The following is a 16747-nucleotide window of genomic DNA, read 5'->3' on the forward strand; positions in this document are numbered from 1 at the left end:
GATTGTGATGTTGAGTGGCTCGCCTTTTTGTCTCTCAGTGCTAAATGCAGTCCTTTAGGGACCATTCACATCCTGCTCCTAAGTCCAGAGTAAACTTGCAATCAGATGATAAGTATACAGGCTACATACAAAACATTCAATTACATGGAGAGAAAAGGACACCTAGTGTGTATTACCTATGTAAAACTAGACTACAATATTTTATTGTAATTTTAAATAGCAACAATAATAATATTGTAGGGCAGTAGTAGCGCAGCAGTTAGGGAACTGGACTAGTAATTAAAAGCTTCAAGACCCACCACCACCAAGTTGCCATGTTACCAAATGCAGGATTTTAATAGCTACTTGTCCACTTTGCTTCTGGTGCAAGTTCTTATTTGACATTTTAGTCTATGGCAGAATTTATAATATATTTTATAATTTCATAACACATAATTTTAAATTTTCTGGTTATAATTAAAAACCAGGTGACTTATTACATTAGTTTGTTCTTCAGTTTAAAGATTTACATATTTTATGTTGTTATTTATAGAGTAAGTGTCACACAGTAACATGGCTCTAATGCATATTGGGTTTTTTTTCTTGGCTGTAAGTTTTATTAGATAGCAGTTGTATGTTTTATTCAGTATTTTAGACTAAATGTCAAACAACATCACAAATGTGCCCTTCTTAATGCTACACCAAAAAGTTACTAACTACAGCTTTCAATTACAAGAATGTTGTAAGAACAAATTACTTATTATTTAATAATTAAACATAGTGATGGGCAAAGTCCAAGATCACTTTTTACAGTATATGTAATTTCATATTACTGTTATAGTATATAGTACATACAGTACTAACAGTATATAAAAATGACTATTTTAATAGACTGTATCTGATTTTGTCATATAACCAAGCCCGGTTTGGACAGACATATTTTACATAATGCAAATATATGCAGTGTTCCACAATATATAGGTTAAATTAAAAAGAAATAATTTTACACTACATTTTTAATTAGGTCAATTAGGCTATGTAAACATGTCCATATAATATATTCATCAGTGTACTTTTTTCATCCAAATCAGACTGTATATCCTCTCATTTCTAGAGAGATCCAACACTACATAGGAAACCAGAAATACCAATACACATATAAACACATGTCCTATAAATGTCACACAGCTTCAAATACCTAAATAACAAAATATTACAACATAGTAGAAAGCATTACTAAAATATCAAACATCAAATACGTTATCAAACTTAAAAGAAAAAAGGTTAAACTGCAAATTTTTATTAGAAACTGATTTAGATGATGGTATGTCTGACCTGAGTGATGAAGCAGCTTCGTTTCACACAGAGGCTGGAAGGAGAGACTGAGTGAGCAGCTCTCAGTGCAGGAGACACTGATGAAGCCTGAGAGAGGAAATGCGCCCCCCAGTGGAAGGTTCTGGGCCGTTTACCATAATCACGCATTACAGCTTTGTAGATATATGATGTGGTCACTAATCAGGCTAAAAGAACTATGCCCAAAGTGCTCATTTAAATCTACATATTCATTTTTCACTATTTTCCATCATTTAATGTTTCAGTTTGTTTTAGATTACTATTCATGTTTAATACTGAATGCTTTAGTCAGACAATTGCAGCGTAATAAGAAATTACATAAGCAAGACTAATAAAAATGTATGGTCCAACTGTTAATGCAAAGATCAGGGCAAGAATATAAAGCAATATCTAAAGCCTTGAGTGTTCCCAGTACTACAGTCATTTCAATGATTAATAAATGGAAGAAGCTTGGCTCATTAAGCTTCATTAAGGCAATACATTCACAATGTATTGACATACCAACAACGCAACTACTGATGCCCCAGTGTACTACAGTACTCGCTTAACAGCCACACAATTCACAAGTCCTTATTACTGTAGTTGCTACAATATTCTGCAGACTAATCAAAGGTAAAACATTACACCATAGTGTGACGGCCTGCAGTCGCTTTGCTTCTGCAAAACCAGGATGATTGTCATAATTGACATGTCATGACCTTAATCCCATTGACATGCTTTGGCAAGGCAGTTCATGCTTGAAAACCCTCCAATGTAGCTAAATAAAAACAATTAAACCCACAATTAAATAAGTGCAACTATCTGATTGCAGTTGTAACTGCCCAGGGTGGCATGACCAGTTATAAGTTTTATGGAGGCACATACTTATTCACTGCAAGTATAATCAATTTTTTTTCCTGAATTCTTGTCTGTATGATGCATTTGAATCCCATAGTGTATGTTTATTATTGTATGTGTGATTTCAAGCAGTTAAGCAAAATGCTAAAATGTTCCATCTTTATTACCAAAACCTCTTTAAATGCTTTATGAGTTGTATTTAACTGGATTTGGTCTTTTATAATTCCAACAAATAATTTACTGTAGCTTGTAAAACTAAAAGCAATACAAATACGCCAGAAGAACGCCAGTATCAAGCTTGTAGAGAAGGACACACATGGAATTTCTTTTAAATTCCAACCACTGGAATAAAAAAATTTTATGATAACCAGGAAAATAGCCGGCATGTTCTACATTATGTGTGTATGCCTGTAATGTGACATTTATAGTCACTGAATGTTTAAAACACAGATCTACAAATAAAAAAAATGCCCTGTTTGTGCTGAAAATGCAAGTCTGTTAATACCTCAATGAAGACAGCTGGCAATTAGAAGTGCTTAAAACATACATTCAGAATTTCTCAATAGGTGAAACAAGTATTAAGCAAAAACACAAAAATATTTATGTGCACAGAAATCGACTTCAATCTTTAAGCAACGGGTTGTTATATAGAAGATAAACGTATTATTAATTCTGAATTAAACAATGTGGGTTGAAACCACTCAAGCTTTAACCCTTCTGAAACAGCACATTATAGGAAGCATACACATTCCAGTTGATTAATACATTTATTGCACGCAGAGTTTCTGTACAACAGAACTTCTCAGTTAAAGTGCATGTACTAGATGTAGATGTCTCCAGTCACAATTAAATTCCAGTTAGATTTTCGTAACAGCAAACCTTTCAAGACAAAACAGCTCATTTACTATTGAGGTAACAACGCTTAAATCTCTGTTGAACGGTGTATTTAAACAGTAGTCATTTGTACCAGACAATATCAAACAGTACTTTTCCAGATATATATTGAATGCTAATATAGAAGACGTGGCTGAATTGCATCAGAGGAGGCCAAGGCATCCAACAAGGGAAGAATATAGAATGACAGTCAGATATATATATGAACTGCACCTATAAAATATATAGTATTTATAGTGTTTAAGCTTTATGCAGCATTTGCACATGGATATTAGCCCACTGATACATATGTATAGCCCACATTTTGAAGATCAAGATGAAACTTCTTTCCAAAAATTCCTTTAGTCCTCTGTTCCTTAATGAGCACATAAAAAACAGAACACTGCTAGCTCTACATTTTTCTGCTATTCACTCCGGGGCCTCAGACAGAAAGAGGTGAATCCCTATCCCTCTTCTCAGACATGGCCAGTTGCGTCTGCTGAGCGACCCGTTGGGCCGGTGGCACAGACCAACCTCTAATTTGAAACACTGTTGGGTGCATTTACATTGAAAAGTACATTCACTATGTAGGGGGCGCTCAGCACTTATGCTCAAACCCCCACTTATGCTATTGGCCGGTCATGCATCTACATATAGATGTGATTGGCAATATCTGGGGTGAAAGGGAGTGCCCGATGCCCCACGATGGATTGGTGTCCTGTTTGGGGTGTGTTACTGCATTGCGCCCAATGATTCCAGGAATTCTGCCGACCCTTACCAAGATAATGCAGAGGTCAAACATGACAATGAAGTGAAAAAATTACACTATATAGACAAAAGTATGTCAACACTCCTCCTGATTATTCAGGTCTTTCAGCCATACCCATGTTTCGTACATCTAATGCCAAGTTCACACTACACGACTGAATCTCTTGTAATCGGGAGTCTTTCAAGTCGGTGTGGCTTTCACACTACATGACTGATCGGCGATAGGGGGTTTCACACTACACCATCTATCACCAACTGGAATTGCAGACGAGCTTCTCTGGTCTCCCAAACTACGTTTTATCACAAAAACAAACGCAAGAAGTGATGAAAGGTTTAATGATACCACATCCAAAAATGCACGTCAACAAGTAGCGAGCGATCAAAGTTGCACTGATGTGCAGCGTAAAATCAAAGAGAAAAAATAAATGAATCTGAGTGGATTTGGCCTGGATTGTGTGGATTGTTTTTTGCAATGCAACGTTGGTGTTGTGTAGAGAACGATAAAATCAGAAATACTGTAAAACTTGTGTGTATGTGCCGATGTATTCTGATATAAACTATATTATGCCCCTGTCCCACCTTTTTACACTCCTCCCCTGCGTTTCCCCTCACCCCATATCTTGCGTTCTCAAACACAAAATCAACTATATGGCACAGACAATATGCAACCAACTCTTGGGCAGGAGCTTGGGGAAGGCCTTTTTGCATTTCAGCATGACTGTGCTCCTGTGCACAGACCAAGGCCCATAAAAACATGGTTTGATACGTTTGGTATGGAAGAACTGGAGGGCCCAGTACAGAGCCCGAAAATGACACCAACTGAACATCTCGGGATGAACTGGAACTTGAGGCAGGAATTATGAGCCAGGCATTCTCATACATCCTCAGTGCCTGACCTCACAAATGCACAAATTTTGTGTGCTTGCTTTGTCAGCTGTCTTTTTTGATCCAAATACTACTGCTGCAGGCGCCCAGGTGGCGCAGCGAGATATTCCGCTCACGCACCAGCACCGAGTTTTTGAACTCCCAGGTTCGAGGCTCGGTGTTGCCCCCGGTCAGCTGGGCACCATCTGGCAGGCATAATTGGCGGTGCCTGCAGCAGATACTAATTGGCCACCATATCTGCAGGGTGGGTGGGTCTTAATACGCCTGTGGATGTGCTAAATCGGGAGGAAAAATGGGGAGAAAAATACATTAAAAAAAATAAGTAAATACTACTGCTGCCCTCAATTAAAGTTTTTTTTTCCAAATAATCACTCCCCCCCCCCCCCTAAATGTACAGGTAGGTGAATTGGCAACTTCATACTGATACTATAGGCGAATGAGTAATTGTACAATGTCCTGCTTTATGTTAATCTTCAGGTGGCCATGTAAATGACATGAAAACTGCCAGAAATCTGATAGAGGTTATTGTGGTGCATGTATTTGCACTCATTGTTATAGATGGGTTCATGCTTTAAGGTAGAGGGCTTTTAGCTGGTTTTGGTCAGGAGTGACCAAATGGTGCTTGTGTGTTAAGAGGCCGCTGGACGATAACAGCATTTGTCAGGTCAGCTTCCTCCAAACTCCGATCCTCCTCTTTCAGTTCTCGAAAAGGCAGAGATGTGACTAGAACAAACGGCAGACTCATCCTCTGGGCTTTCTCCACAAAGCCGTAGACATCGCTGATTCTGGAACAATCCAAATACACTTTTTAATGTTAAGTAATCCACCAGCAGTTCCACAAAATCCTCAAAATCCTTATATAAGACATTCTAGCATATAAATCTTATCTAAGGTGATTTGATTTGTGGGTAAACTAGGGATTATCTTTTCGTTCCATTTTAATGGCAGGACTTATATTACATAAATGTTGTATCGTAGTTATGTAAGAGCTTTTCGGTTTAGAATTTCAATGCAACATTAGATTTGGACAACACACTGCGCGTAATACATTTACCTATGAGAAAGGTTAAACCTCTGCACCAGGCGCCGGCCGTCTGCCAGCCAGATTTGAAGAGAGGTGGTAGGTAGGGCTTCATCCAGCTCAAGTGAAGGGAGTGGAGGGGCAGAGCAGTCCTCGTGGATTGAGCGAGATCTGGTCATCACTCTCGGTGCCACGCTGCCAGAGAGAAAAACAACCCAGTGTGAATAATGTCAGTAGATGCAGTGTGCTTTACAGTAGCTTTGCCCTAATTTGGTATGTGGACAAAAGTGCCTGGATACATGACGTCTCACTCCAAAACCATTGGGCATTAAGACACATTTGCACCCATTTTAGAGGGGGGTCTGTGGGAACTTTTTTTCCCTTTTATACGATACTGATGTACAAGAAGGCTCACAATCAGTGTCCCAAGTCATTCAAATGTGTTTAATGAGATTAAGGTCAGGGCTTTGTGTAGACCACTGGAGTTCTTTCAGACCAAAGTAGTCAAGCCATGTACTTTTCAACTTTGCTCTGTGCACAGTGACAAAGTCACAGTGAAATTGATTGGAAGCATATGCTTTACTTTATATATCAATTTTATACACCGGCTCGCAATGAATATAGCTGTAAGAGCTGGACCTGATTAATCTCAGATTTGAAGTCAAGAGGACACCTAGTGGATTACTGCTGCACTGACATTATTGCATGTGTTCATTTTCTATATTTAATATGTTTATTATGGATGACAAATTAAAGGAGAAACAAAGATTACATGTGACCAAGTGATGTAATCGTTGTTTCTCTTTTAATTTGTCATCCAGATACTGTAGACATTGTTTTGTGACACATTACAGTTCATCTAGGTGGCAATTGTTACATACAACATATAAAAACATATATACTACCCCTATTAAGCTAACCCACCACCACTGGGAACTTTGTTATCAGCCGGCCAAGTGTCTACACAGACATGACTGGCTATGTCTGAGGAGCAATGGCTAAAGCCCTGCAATGGACTGATGACCTCTGCCTTGCGTTCACTGTTTCCCGGTGGAACTGGCCCTACCATAACTCTCACCAGGATGAAGCGGTTGAATATCATGATAATTTAAAGAACTAGTAAATATATGTCTTTTACCTGCCTAGCCTGTAGCCTCTGCCAGAAAAGGGGTGGAAGGCCTTCTTCCTTGGAACATACATTTCATCTTTCATGTCCTCCACAGTGACCTCCAACTCCTCATCCTCGGCTCTTCCTTCCAGTTCCAATGGCAACTCCCTACAAACACATGTTCTTAATAGAGATCTGTGGAAACTGATTTGAAGATTGTCTAAGCAATCCTAATACCTTAAGACATATAATACATCGACATAAAGTATAAAACAGCATCAACTGTTCTGAAAATCCCTTTTGCTGAAACTTGAAAGCGAATTAGAAAGGTCGGGCAGTGATGTTGGGCAATAAGACCTGCTCTCATTCTGCTTTATAGTTAATCCCAAAGGACTGTTGATAAGTCTCTTGATGCGTGGTCAATAATCCAGGTACACAATACCACAAAAATGAATCAGTTCATCTGGACACAAAGTTTGGTGTGGAGATATGTTTTGTCACTCATCCAAGTGACTTCTTCAGTCTGAGCTGGTGGTGAATACCTCATCCTAATAAGAAGAACTTATTTAACTTTGTGGGACTGTTGATAAGGTGAAGGCCAAATTGCTGTCAGCCAATCTCAATAGAACCATTTCTTAATGGACCTCTCCTGTACAAGAAAAAGCTTTTCCACATTTTGCCACACTGTGAAAAACACACAATTTTATTTCAGATAACCCCTTTATGGCTGAGCTGTTGTTGATCCTAGACATTATCACTTTACAGAAACGGCACTTTCAAAATTCCTCACCCTCGCTTAATAGCTTCAAGAAACTCTTGGTTTTCCTCCAAGGAGTAGCTCCGAAAATCCTCATCGTTCACAGTAAAACCATCTTTCCACAATCTCACCACAATTTCTACCTGCATCATAAACATAACAAAGACCACATTTACACCAGGTTATTTGGGCTTTAATGTGGGACAGGTGTGGCCTAGTGGTTAAGGGACTGGACTAGTAAACCAAAGGTTGCTGGTTCAAGTCCCACCACTGGCAGGTTTACACTGTTGGGCCCCTGAACAAGGCCCTTAACCCTCAATTGCTTAGACTGTATACTTTCACAGTACTGTAGGTCGCTTTGGATAAAAGCGTCTGCTAAATGCCAAAAATATAATGTAAAAAAAAATACATGTAACAAAAAACATCTTCATGCAATCAAACGATCTAAACAATAAAACTTGTTTTGCCTTTTTGCCTCCTGACGGGGCACTGCTGATCTTTTCCACCTCATCTAGAAGGTCTTCTACAGAAAAACTCGACTTCATGGGGGCCTCCTCTTCTTCATCAACATCTTCATCAGCACCATCATACCTGAGAGCTCATTACATGATAATGGGTGCAGACACCTTAGCAAAACAACTTAGCTTAGTCTTTACAGCAATTAAACATCAGGTTTAAAAAGTGAATCAAGCTTTAAACTACTACTTAGAAAATAGTTACACATAACAGTCTCACCATGGGCCATCTTCTATTTCTTCTGATTCAATGTCTTTCATCACGTCTTCTGTCTTCCATCTTGGAAATAAAGAAAATACAGGTAAAAGGTACAATAATTGATCATTACAATTATTTAGTACAGTTATCATGAAGTGCCTTTGTATGGTTAAATGTACATACTGTAGACACCCTGTATCTAGACTACTAACTAAATTTGAGAGAAATGCTAAAGCCAGCAAAATGCTCCTCAAAGCATAAAAGAGCGATCACTCTAGGGGTCAAGTGCCCAAACCCATAACATTTACCTGAAGTAAATATTCCCTTAACCACAGGGCAAGAATATGCCAACCAAGCAAGTGCATATTTGGTCACACTTTTTAATTGTGTCACTTTTTTCTATATTAATGTAGACAAAAGCTTGTTATTATTACACTACTGATTCTTGTATCACCTTGATTTAAAATTAAGGACTTTTGAATGATTTTATTAAATGCCCCAGTGGATGGATCCAAGGCCCTAGCCTTGAATTGTACTTTGAGGCTGTGTGAGTTCTCCTGCTCTTGCCATATAGTACATGTTACACATGCATTGCCCAAAGACATTAAAGTTAGTTGAATATGCCCATGATAATTGTTGGTTGTTGTGTGAATGTATTGCTAACTAACCTTCCAGGTAAATTCCTGCTATTCTACTCTCTACTACATGTTACACATGCATTGCTACAATAATTGCTCCGGTTTCCTCCCACAGTCCAAAGACATGCAAGTGAGGTGAATTGGAGATACTAAATTCATGACTGTGTTCGATATAACCTTGTGAACTGATGAACCTTGTGTAATGAGTAACTACCGTTCCTGTCATGAATGTAACCAAAGTGTAAAACATGATGATAAAATCCTAATAAACAAACAAACAAACAAACATTACAGTTAGTTGAATATGCCCATGATTATTGTTGGTTGATGTGTGAATGTGTTGCTAACTAACGTTTCAGGTAAATTCCTGCTATTCTACTCTCTAATTATAATAATTGACGCTTTACTGAGACTTCACATGGGTTTTCTAACAGTAAAGTAAAGACATTTAAGTTAGTTGAATTTGTCCAAGACTTTTGTTGGTTGCTATGTGAATGTGTTGCTAACTAAAGGTGCAGGTAAATTAGCTGTGGTAGCTAACGTTACTGATAGCTGATTAATTAGCCCTTACATATAGGCCCATTTTCACTAACAGTGGTTGTTTTTCTGGATACAGTAAGTGACACTTTTTGGCAAAATGTTTTTTAATATCCACAGTTAGCTCAAAATGACATACTGACGTTAATATTCTTTTTCTTGCAAGTCAAAGCTTTTATAAAGACTATATAGCTAAAGTGAAGTGCTGGTGGTACAGTGTTAGAATAATGAATGTCCCATCAACAACTTCTCGGAACACCGACTGATCCCAACATAACGACAAGCTAGTAAGTGGAATATGTTTTTTAAATTTCTTACGTCGATATTTTGGGTGGACATTTAAGCCTATCTGAATATGTATTGCGGCGCCGATGAGTAGGAAGGAGAGAGAGCGTCGGGGCCGCGAGTGAGCTGTTTAGGACAGACACTCATTCATACACACAGACATTCATACAACAGACAAACATAAAAGCTGCCCATCCAGCCCCCACCGCAGCCACCCCACCCCCAACACCGGGCCACACGGCCACGGCAAGCCTGGCCGCAAGGGCCTCTGGGCAAAGCCCGTGCCGGCCCCCCAGCGGCGACGCCACAGTATATTTATATCATGGCCTTGGATGGATCTTAACAGTGCAACTGCATCATGTACTATGTATTCAGTTATGTATTGTTTAAAGCCTCTGATTCTGCATTTTGTATAGAAATGACCCACTGATTACTGGCACAGTCTGCGGTTAGGTCTGTTTACTGTCAGAGAGCTTGTTGTGACAGCAAAATACTCCCTATCGTTTCAGGTTACAGTTCAGTGGTTCTTCTGTAGCTTTGACAGGCCAGCGTGCCAATTCACGATTCCTCCACAATAACAAAGTCTATGTTGGTTTAAAAACAATAAGAATTACTGCGTAACGATTAAAAAACATTAATCAGGCTAAAGCGAGTGCTGCTGATCACTGGAACTGTTTATACATGAACATGATGCAGGCTTGTGAGCTTGATTTGAAGATGCCCAAATCCTTCCACATGATTGTTGGGTCAAATAAAACTCATCAAATCATCTAACTTATAGTAACACATAGAAAACCAACATTATATATGGAACGTAAACGTGAGTGAGAGAGTAAGGGAGAGAGAGAGAGAGAGAGACGCAGGCGCAGCAGCATTATGCGTAATTCAGGTTCACCGCTATTTGAACTCACTACACTCACATTCCTACATATCAATTATAATAAAACACTACTGAAACGTTACCAGTTTGTCACCCCATAACATCCACACAGCCGGTTTGTGTCAGCAAAGCACCACACATATCCCAAAATCCTAATCCAAATCCATTCAGCTACCACAGCCAGCCATAGCTCTGACGTAACTGGACAGCTACCTCCAGCTGACGTCACGCGTGTTGCTGCAACATTGCATGCATGGAAAAGTTGTACTGATTGATTTATTTTTTATTTTTTAAATGAAATGTATTTATTTTTAAAGGAACAGTATACAGTATACACAGTAGTATACATAATATATACGAACATAGAACCAAAATATGATGTAACATTAATAACAATAATAAACAATAAATATACAAAAAATAAAGAAAGAAGAAAAAAAGAATAAAAAGCAAAACAAAGCCAGGGGAATTGTAAATCATTCAGGAAGAGGATTACAAACACTTACAATGATGTGGTTGCATAAATATAATCCCCTTAAAACTAATACTTGATTGAAGCACCTTTTGAATTTATGACAGCATTTCAGTCTTTTAGGTAAGAGGCTGTCAACATGGCACATCTTGACTTGTCAACCTTTGACCATTTTTCCTTGCAAAAGCTCTCCAAATCTTCTGCGCACAGCCATCTCCAGGTCATCCCACAGTAACAGTAGTATACACAATAGTATACATAATATATACAAACATAGAACCAAAAAATATGACGTAACATTAAAACAATAATAAACAATAAATATACAAAACATAAATAAAGAAAAGAAAAAGAACAAAAAGCAAAACAAAGCCAGGGGAATTGTAAACCATTCCGGAACCTTATTCCAGGTAGCATAACATATAAAATAAAAAGGAGACAATAAGAAACCCCTTTAGAAGATACGTTCTCTTCATATATAACTAAAGTGTTTTAAGACTTAAAAATAGACAGAATTTCTTGTTCAACTAAAGACAGTTTCCATAAGTGCAATAGTTTACATTAAACTATAACACATCTTAAATGACAGTCACATCTGGAAATATATCAGTGAGATCTGTGTGTTTGTATCAAGTGGGCTGAATACTCAGTAGTGTTCCTTAGTCCTTAGTGCTTTTTCTCAGATTGACCATTGACCTCTTTTATGCCACTACACTGATTCTTGGGAGTTACGTCAAAGACCGCAAGTCAGATAAAATCTCCCGGAATCTAGAAGGAGCGGCCAAAAGTGACACACACGCGCACGCAGGCGACACAGACTTTTTTCCCCAATCGCGTATTAAATCCGTTATCTGATATACAATCTAGCGCACTGTGTAGGGAACATAAATCAATCGTCTAATATACTGTCTAATGCACTATGTAGGGGACATAAATCCGTTATCTGATATACAGTTTAGTGCACTATGTAGGGAACATAATTAATTGTGTAATACACTATCAAGTGCACTATGTAAGGAACACAAATCATCATCTAGTTATTCTTTCTAGTGCACTATGTAGTGAACATTAATGCGTTATCTAATACACTGTCTAGTGCACTGTGTGGGGAACATAAACCAGTTGTCTAATTCACTATCTAGTGCACTATGTAAGGAACACAAATCATCATCTAGTTATACTTTCTAGTGCACTATGTAGTGAACATTAATGCGTTATCTAATACACTATCTAGTGCACTGTGTGGGGAACATAAACCAGTTGTCTAATTCACTATCTAGTGCACTATGTAAGGAACACAAATCATCATCTAGTTATACTTTCTAGTGCACTATGTAGTGAACATTAATGCGTTATCTAATACACTGTCTAGTGCACTGTGTGGGGAACATAAACCAGTTGTCTAATTCACTATCTAGTGCACTATGTAAGGAACACAAATCATCATCTAGTTATACTTTCTAGTGCACTATGTAGTGAACATTAATGCGTTATCTAATACACTATCTAGTGCACTGTGTGGGGAACATAAACCAGTTGTCTAATTCACTATCTAGTGCACTACATAGTAGGGGTGTAACGATACACTCTGCTCACGATTCGATTCGATTCACAAATCTGAGCTCACGATTCGATTTTTTCACGATTTTTTTTTAAGTGTAAACAGTGCAAAACAATTCACATTTTCTTGTACAATTTTTAAACAAAAAAAAAACTTCAGTCCCCTGCAATTAAAGGTAATTACCAAGAACAGAGTACTTTACTGTAACCTAACAGGTTTACCAAATTTAAGTTACTTATTGCCATCTTAAATTGAAAATCAAAGTAATCAAACAAGCTCATTGAGCTGAGCTGAGTCCTTAAACAGATTTTTTTGTTGCTTGAACTAATTTATTAACAAATTACATGTAAAATGAATTATCAATGTAAAAAAAACATTGTATTAAATGTTTATTTAAATGGCTTTATTTATATACTCAACGTGGAACAGAGTGCCACAACAATAAATTATAAAATACAAAAACAAAAACCCATCTTAATTAGACAAAAAGGTCTGATTCTGTATATTATTTGTAAATTTGCATCTACAATGGAACAACACAACATCAACAAAGTATCACTCAACAAAATATAAATGAAAATGTGTAAAACAAAAAGCAGCATCCAGGTGACAGTATTTGTAAGTATTTAGTGAAGATTGGCATTCAGAAAAACCAAGGAGCTCATCTCTGAGGGGTTGATCCTGTTTCTCCTTTCTGTTCTGATCTGCCCTGTTTTAGAAAAGATTCTCTCTGAGAGGACAGATGTTGCTACAATACACAGTGACATGTATAAGATGTGGTTAGACTGAACACTGAGCGCTGTGTAAAACTCCATCAAGTTTTCTCTCTCGCGCTCTCTCTCTCTCACTCCCTCCTGTTCGTGTGTGTGTGTGTGTGTGTGTGCGTCTGTAACCCCTCCCCTCCTGCTAACGCCACCACGGAAACGGAAAAAAACCCGGAAAAAAACGAATCGGCTCAGGATTCTGTCATTCATTTTAAAGAGCCGACTCTTATAGCCGGATTGTTCGCGACCGACCCATCACTAATAAATTACAGAACGCACGTGCAATCGCGCAGATGTCCACGATGCACATCGCTACATTTTTGCATCGCGATGCATCGTTACACCCCTACTACATAGGGAACATAAATTCATATCTAAAATACTATCTAGTGCACTATGTAGGGGACATAAATCCGTTATCTGATATACAATTTAGTGCACTGTGTAGGGAACATAATTAATTATGTAATACACTATCTAGTGCACTATGTAAGGAACACAAATCATCATCATGTAGTTATACTTTCTAGTGCACTATGTAGTGAACATTAATGCGTTATCTAATACACTGTCTAGTGCACTGTGTGGGGAACATAAACCAATTGTCTAATTCACTATCTAGTACACTACATAGGGAACATAAATTCATATCTAAAATACTATCTAGTGCACTATGTAGGGAACATAAATCCGTTATCTGATATACAGTTTAGTGCACTATGTAGGGAACATAAATCCGTTATCTGATATACAGTTTAGTGCACTATGTAGGGAACCTAAATCTGTTAACTAATACGCTACCTAAGGCATTATGTAAGAAACATAAGTCTATTATCTAGTACACTATCTAGTGCACTAAGTAAGGAACATAAATTCTTGTCTAATATACAATCTCGTGCACTATGTAGGGAACATAAATCTATTGTCTTTCACACTCTCTAGTGCACTATGTAGTACATGTTAATGTGTTTGTGACACGACCAGTTAGCTTAGTAGCTCAGTTAGCAGCTCCTAAAAGTTCTGTTATCACCCCTATCCTTTAGTGTGTGCGAGAGGTTTTTTAGCTTTTTTTTTGGCTTGGGGGGGTCGAGGTCCGGGTCCGGGGGTACCTCCCTGAAATGAGTTTTTGCAGCTTGGGATGTCTGTTAACCTAATATTTAATATATCCCTGACCATTACATGCACAATTGGTAAGAAATTGTAATAGGCACTGCAATGCACATTTCAGGAGGGGGGTCCTAATGTTTTGGCTCAGTGATGTATGTAATGTGTAAACAGATGGACTGTGAGCTCTATTTTCTTCTGAGCTACAGTTCGAGGCGGAAGTGGCGTTAGCACTCCTTCACTAACAGAAAGCGGACAGCAGGGGGAGTGAATGAGTGAATGAGTGAGTGAGAGAGTGAGAGAAATGGCGCCTCGGCTCTCAGGCTGAGACAGTAATACAGAGGGAACTAACAGAGCTGAGAGGAACCGGCACTGTGGAAATAAATCATGGTGAACACGAGAAAAAGCTCCCAGCTTCAGCCATGCAGTTCAGTCATCTCTACTCGGACCAGGTCTTCTCTGAGAAACAGTACAAGCCTACAAGAACAGAAAAATGTAAGAACCGGTCCGGTTTGCTTTTCCTCACTACCCGGCTACACACAGCTTCTAGGCTATGCTAAGCTAAACTATGCTAAGCTAAGTTACCTTAGTTTGGCCTGAAGATTGCAGTCTCTCAGTGATAGCAGCTAGCCTATCTCTTTTGTTCACTCCCCGCCAACGACAGACTTAAAACATTGTTAGTCATGAGTGACACGGCGTGTATGGTCGGGGTTGCAGTCGCTACAGCTGTAGTTCAGTAGTTAGCCTATTCGGTAATTTACACAAGTCCGTATGTGTAAGTTCTCTTTGTGTTGTGTGTGAAGAACTAACGTTAGCACCGCGCTAGTTAGCAACTTCAGCTTTTGTCGTTCAGTTTGGAAACTGACAGCGGACATAAAAAACAAACAGCATGATTTATGTGTGCTGTCCGCTTACTCTTATTAAGTGCTGACGATAAGTGAATTCCACACAGAATATGGAAGAAAGAGAACGGTTAAAGCAGAGCTCTGTAGGTTCAAAACAGACTTGTTTATTTAGGAAGTGAACTTCAAGTTGAGCGGGTTCAGGGGGGATCAGAGCTTTTCGCGCTTCGTTTTCTAAAGTTGTTTTGGAGAAATATTGAATGTCACACGAGTGGTTAAAAAAAGCGGTCGGATAAAATAATTGTAGCAGTTTTGCTAAAGTTTTTCAATTTTTTCTTTCTTATAAATTTGCCATAAAAGCTTAACTCCCTGAACTCGATGTTGTTAACGGTGTTCCGTACATTTCACTCTTTCAACCCTCTTCAGGGTTTCTAGAACCTACATTTGTAAGAGACATACTGTATATGTCATGGCAGTTTTGGGATTTAAAAGATATCTGTTCTTTTTCTTTGATTGGTTTAATCACACTTATTTGTTCATTAAAACTTCCTTCATAGGTTTATTGTATGCTTGTAAAAAAACCTGCTGTGTTAAAACCCAACAGCTTTGATTCTTAGATAGATAGATAGATAGATAGATAGATAGATAGATACTTTATTAATCCCGAAGGAAATTAAGGCCTCAGTAGCAAGTTACATAAATCAAAAGTCAAAGTAATAGTACACACTACAGAGATTTACATTATACAAAGAAGTATCTGTATAATCACAACACTCAATTTCGGTTAACATTGTAAGGCTGGTATAAATTGTAAGTAAGTAACAGCAGTAAAATTAAATAAATTATTAGTGAATTATAAAGTGAACCACAGTCCAAATATAAGAAAATGTAAGAAAATGTGCAGATAAAATGTACAAATGTGCCTGTCTGTGCATGTGCACACATGAGCGCACACAGATATGCACACACACACACACATGTGCTCACCCACATACATAGAAAGATAGTTTGATGGTGTAGAAAGTGTTGTAACTGCTGTATCTGGTAGCCATCCATTAGACCAAGCCAAAACATTTACAAAAACACAAAGTACATAAGACAGTGGTCTCAATGGCATGATTGGAATCAATCCCCAAACTCCTAACCTTATGCAAAGTAAATGATCAACCCATAATTGTTAAAGAAGGCATTGGTTACTTAAAGGCCATTTAAATAAATTCAACAGCTGATGGTTGATTGAATTGAGAATGGAAACTAAATGTCTCTCGCACACAAGCGCCACAACGAAATTAAATGTCTAAAATCTAAGCCTCATCCAAGCAGGCAAGTCCATAAACTTGCATCAGTATGGAGCCTGGCTGCATGTTAC

The 16747-nt window shown here is 38.2% G+C and overlaps 2 protein-coding genes across 5 annotated transcripts in view; one reads left to right on the top strand and one right to left on the bottom strand.

The window, feature by feature from the left end:
- Positions 1-2922: 2922 nt before the first annotated feature.
- ubxn2a (UBX domain protein 2A) lies at positions 2923-10843 on the bottom strand. Of its 4 annotated transcripts, none has more exons than XM_063002240.1 (7): positions 10719-10843; positions 8317-8376; positions 8049-8172; positions 7615-7724; positions 6855-6992; positions 5750-5911; positions 2923-5480 (listed from the first exon to the last, which is right to left on the bottom strand). In XM_063002240.1, exons 2-7 carry the CDS (start codon positions 8355-8357, stop codon positions 5297-5299), a joined length of 759 nt encoding a protein of 252 aa, XP_062858310.1. In that variant the 5' UTR covers positions 8358-8376; positions 10719-10843; the 3' UTR covers positions 2923-5296. The 4 variants fall into 4 exon arrangements, with proteins under 4 accessions (XP_062858310.1, XP_062858311.1, XP_062858314.1 ...); XM_063002241.1 differs by having other exon boundaries at positions 8049-8179; XM_063002244.1 differs by lacking the exon at positions 10719-10843 and adding an exon at positions 9789-9875.
- Positions 10844-14843: 4000 nt separating this feature from the next.
- The window catches only part of atad2b (ATPase family AAA domain containing 2B), a 109638-nt gene continuing 107734 nt past the window's right edge, over positions 14844-16747 (top strand). Inside the window, exon 1 of the mRNA XM_063002245.1 lies at positions 14844-15031. Coding sequence (XP_062858315.1) covers positions 14924-15031 — 108 coding nt within the window. The 5' untranslated portion in view covers positions 14844-14923. The remainder of the gene's footprint in view (positions 15032-16747) is intronic.

This window comes from Trichomycterus rosablanca, chromosome 9 (genome assembly GCF_030014385.1).
Source record: "Trichomycterus rosablanca isolate fTriRos1 chromosome 9, fTriRos1.hap1, whole genome shotgun sequence".
NCBI lineage: Eukaryota > Metazoa > Chordata > Actinopteri > Siluriformes > Trichomycteridae > Trichomycterus > Trichomycterus rosablanca.

What these genes read in the sequence shown, in the direction of transcription:
- ubxn2a (XM_063002240.1), bottom strand. Translation starts at nt 8,357, where the DNA reads ATGAAAGACATTGAATCAGAAGAAATAGAAGATGGCCCATG. An exon ending in CTTGAAGCTATTAAGCGAGG is followed by an intron (nt 6,993 to 7,614) that starts GTGAGGAATTTT and finishes ATGTGTTTGTAG; the next exon opens with GGAGTTGCCATTGGAACTGG. An exon ending in AGGTTTAACCTTTCTCATAG is followed by an intron (nt 5,481 to 5,749) that starts GTAAATGTATTA and finishes GGATTGTTCCAG; the next exon opens with AATCAGCGATGTCTACGGCT.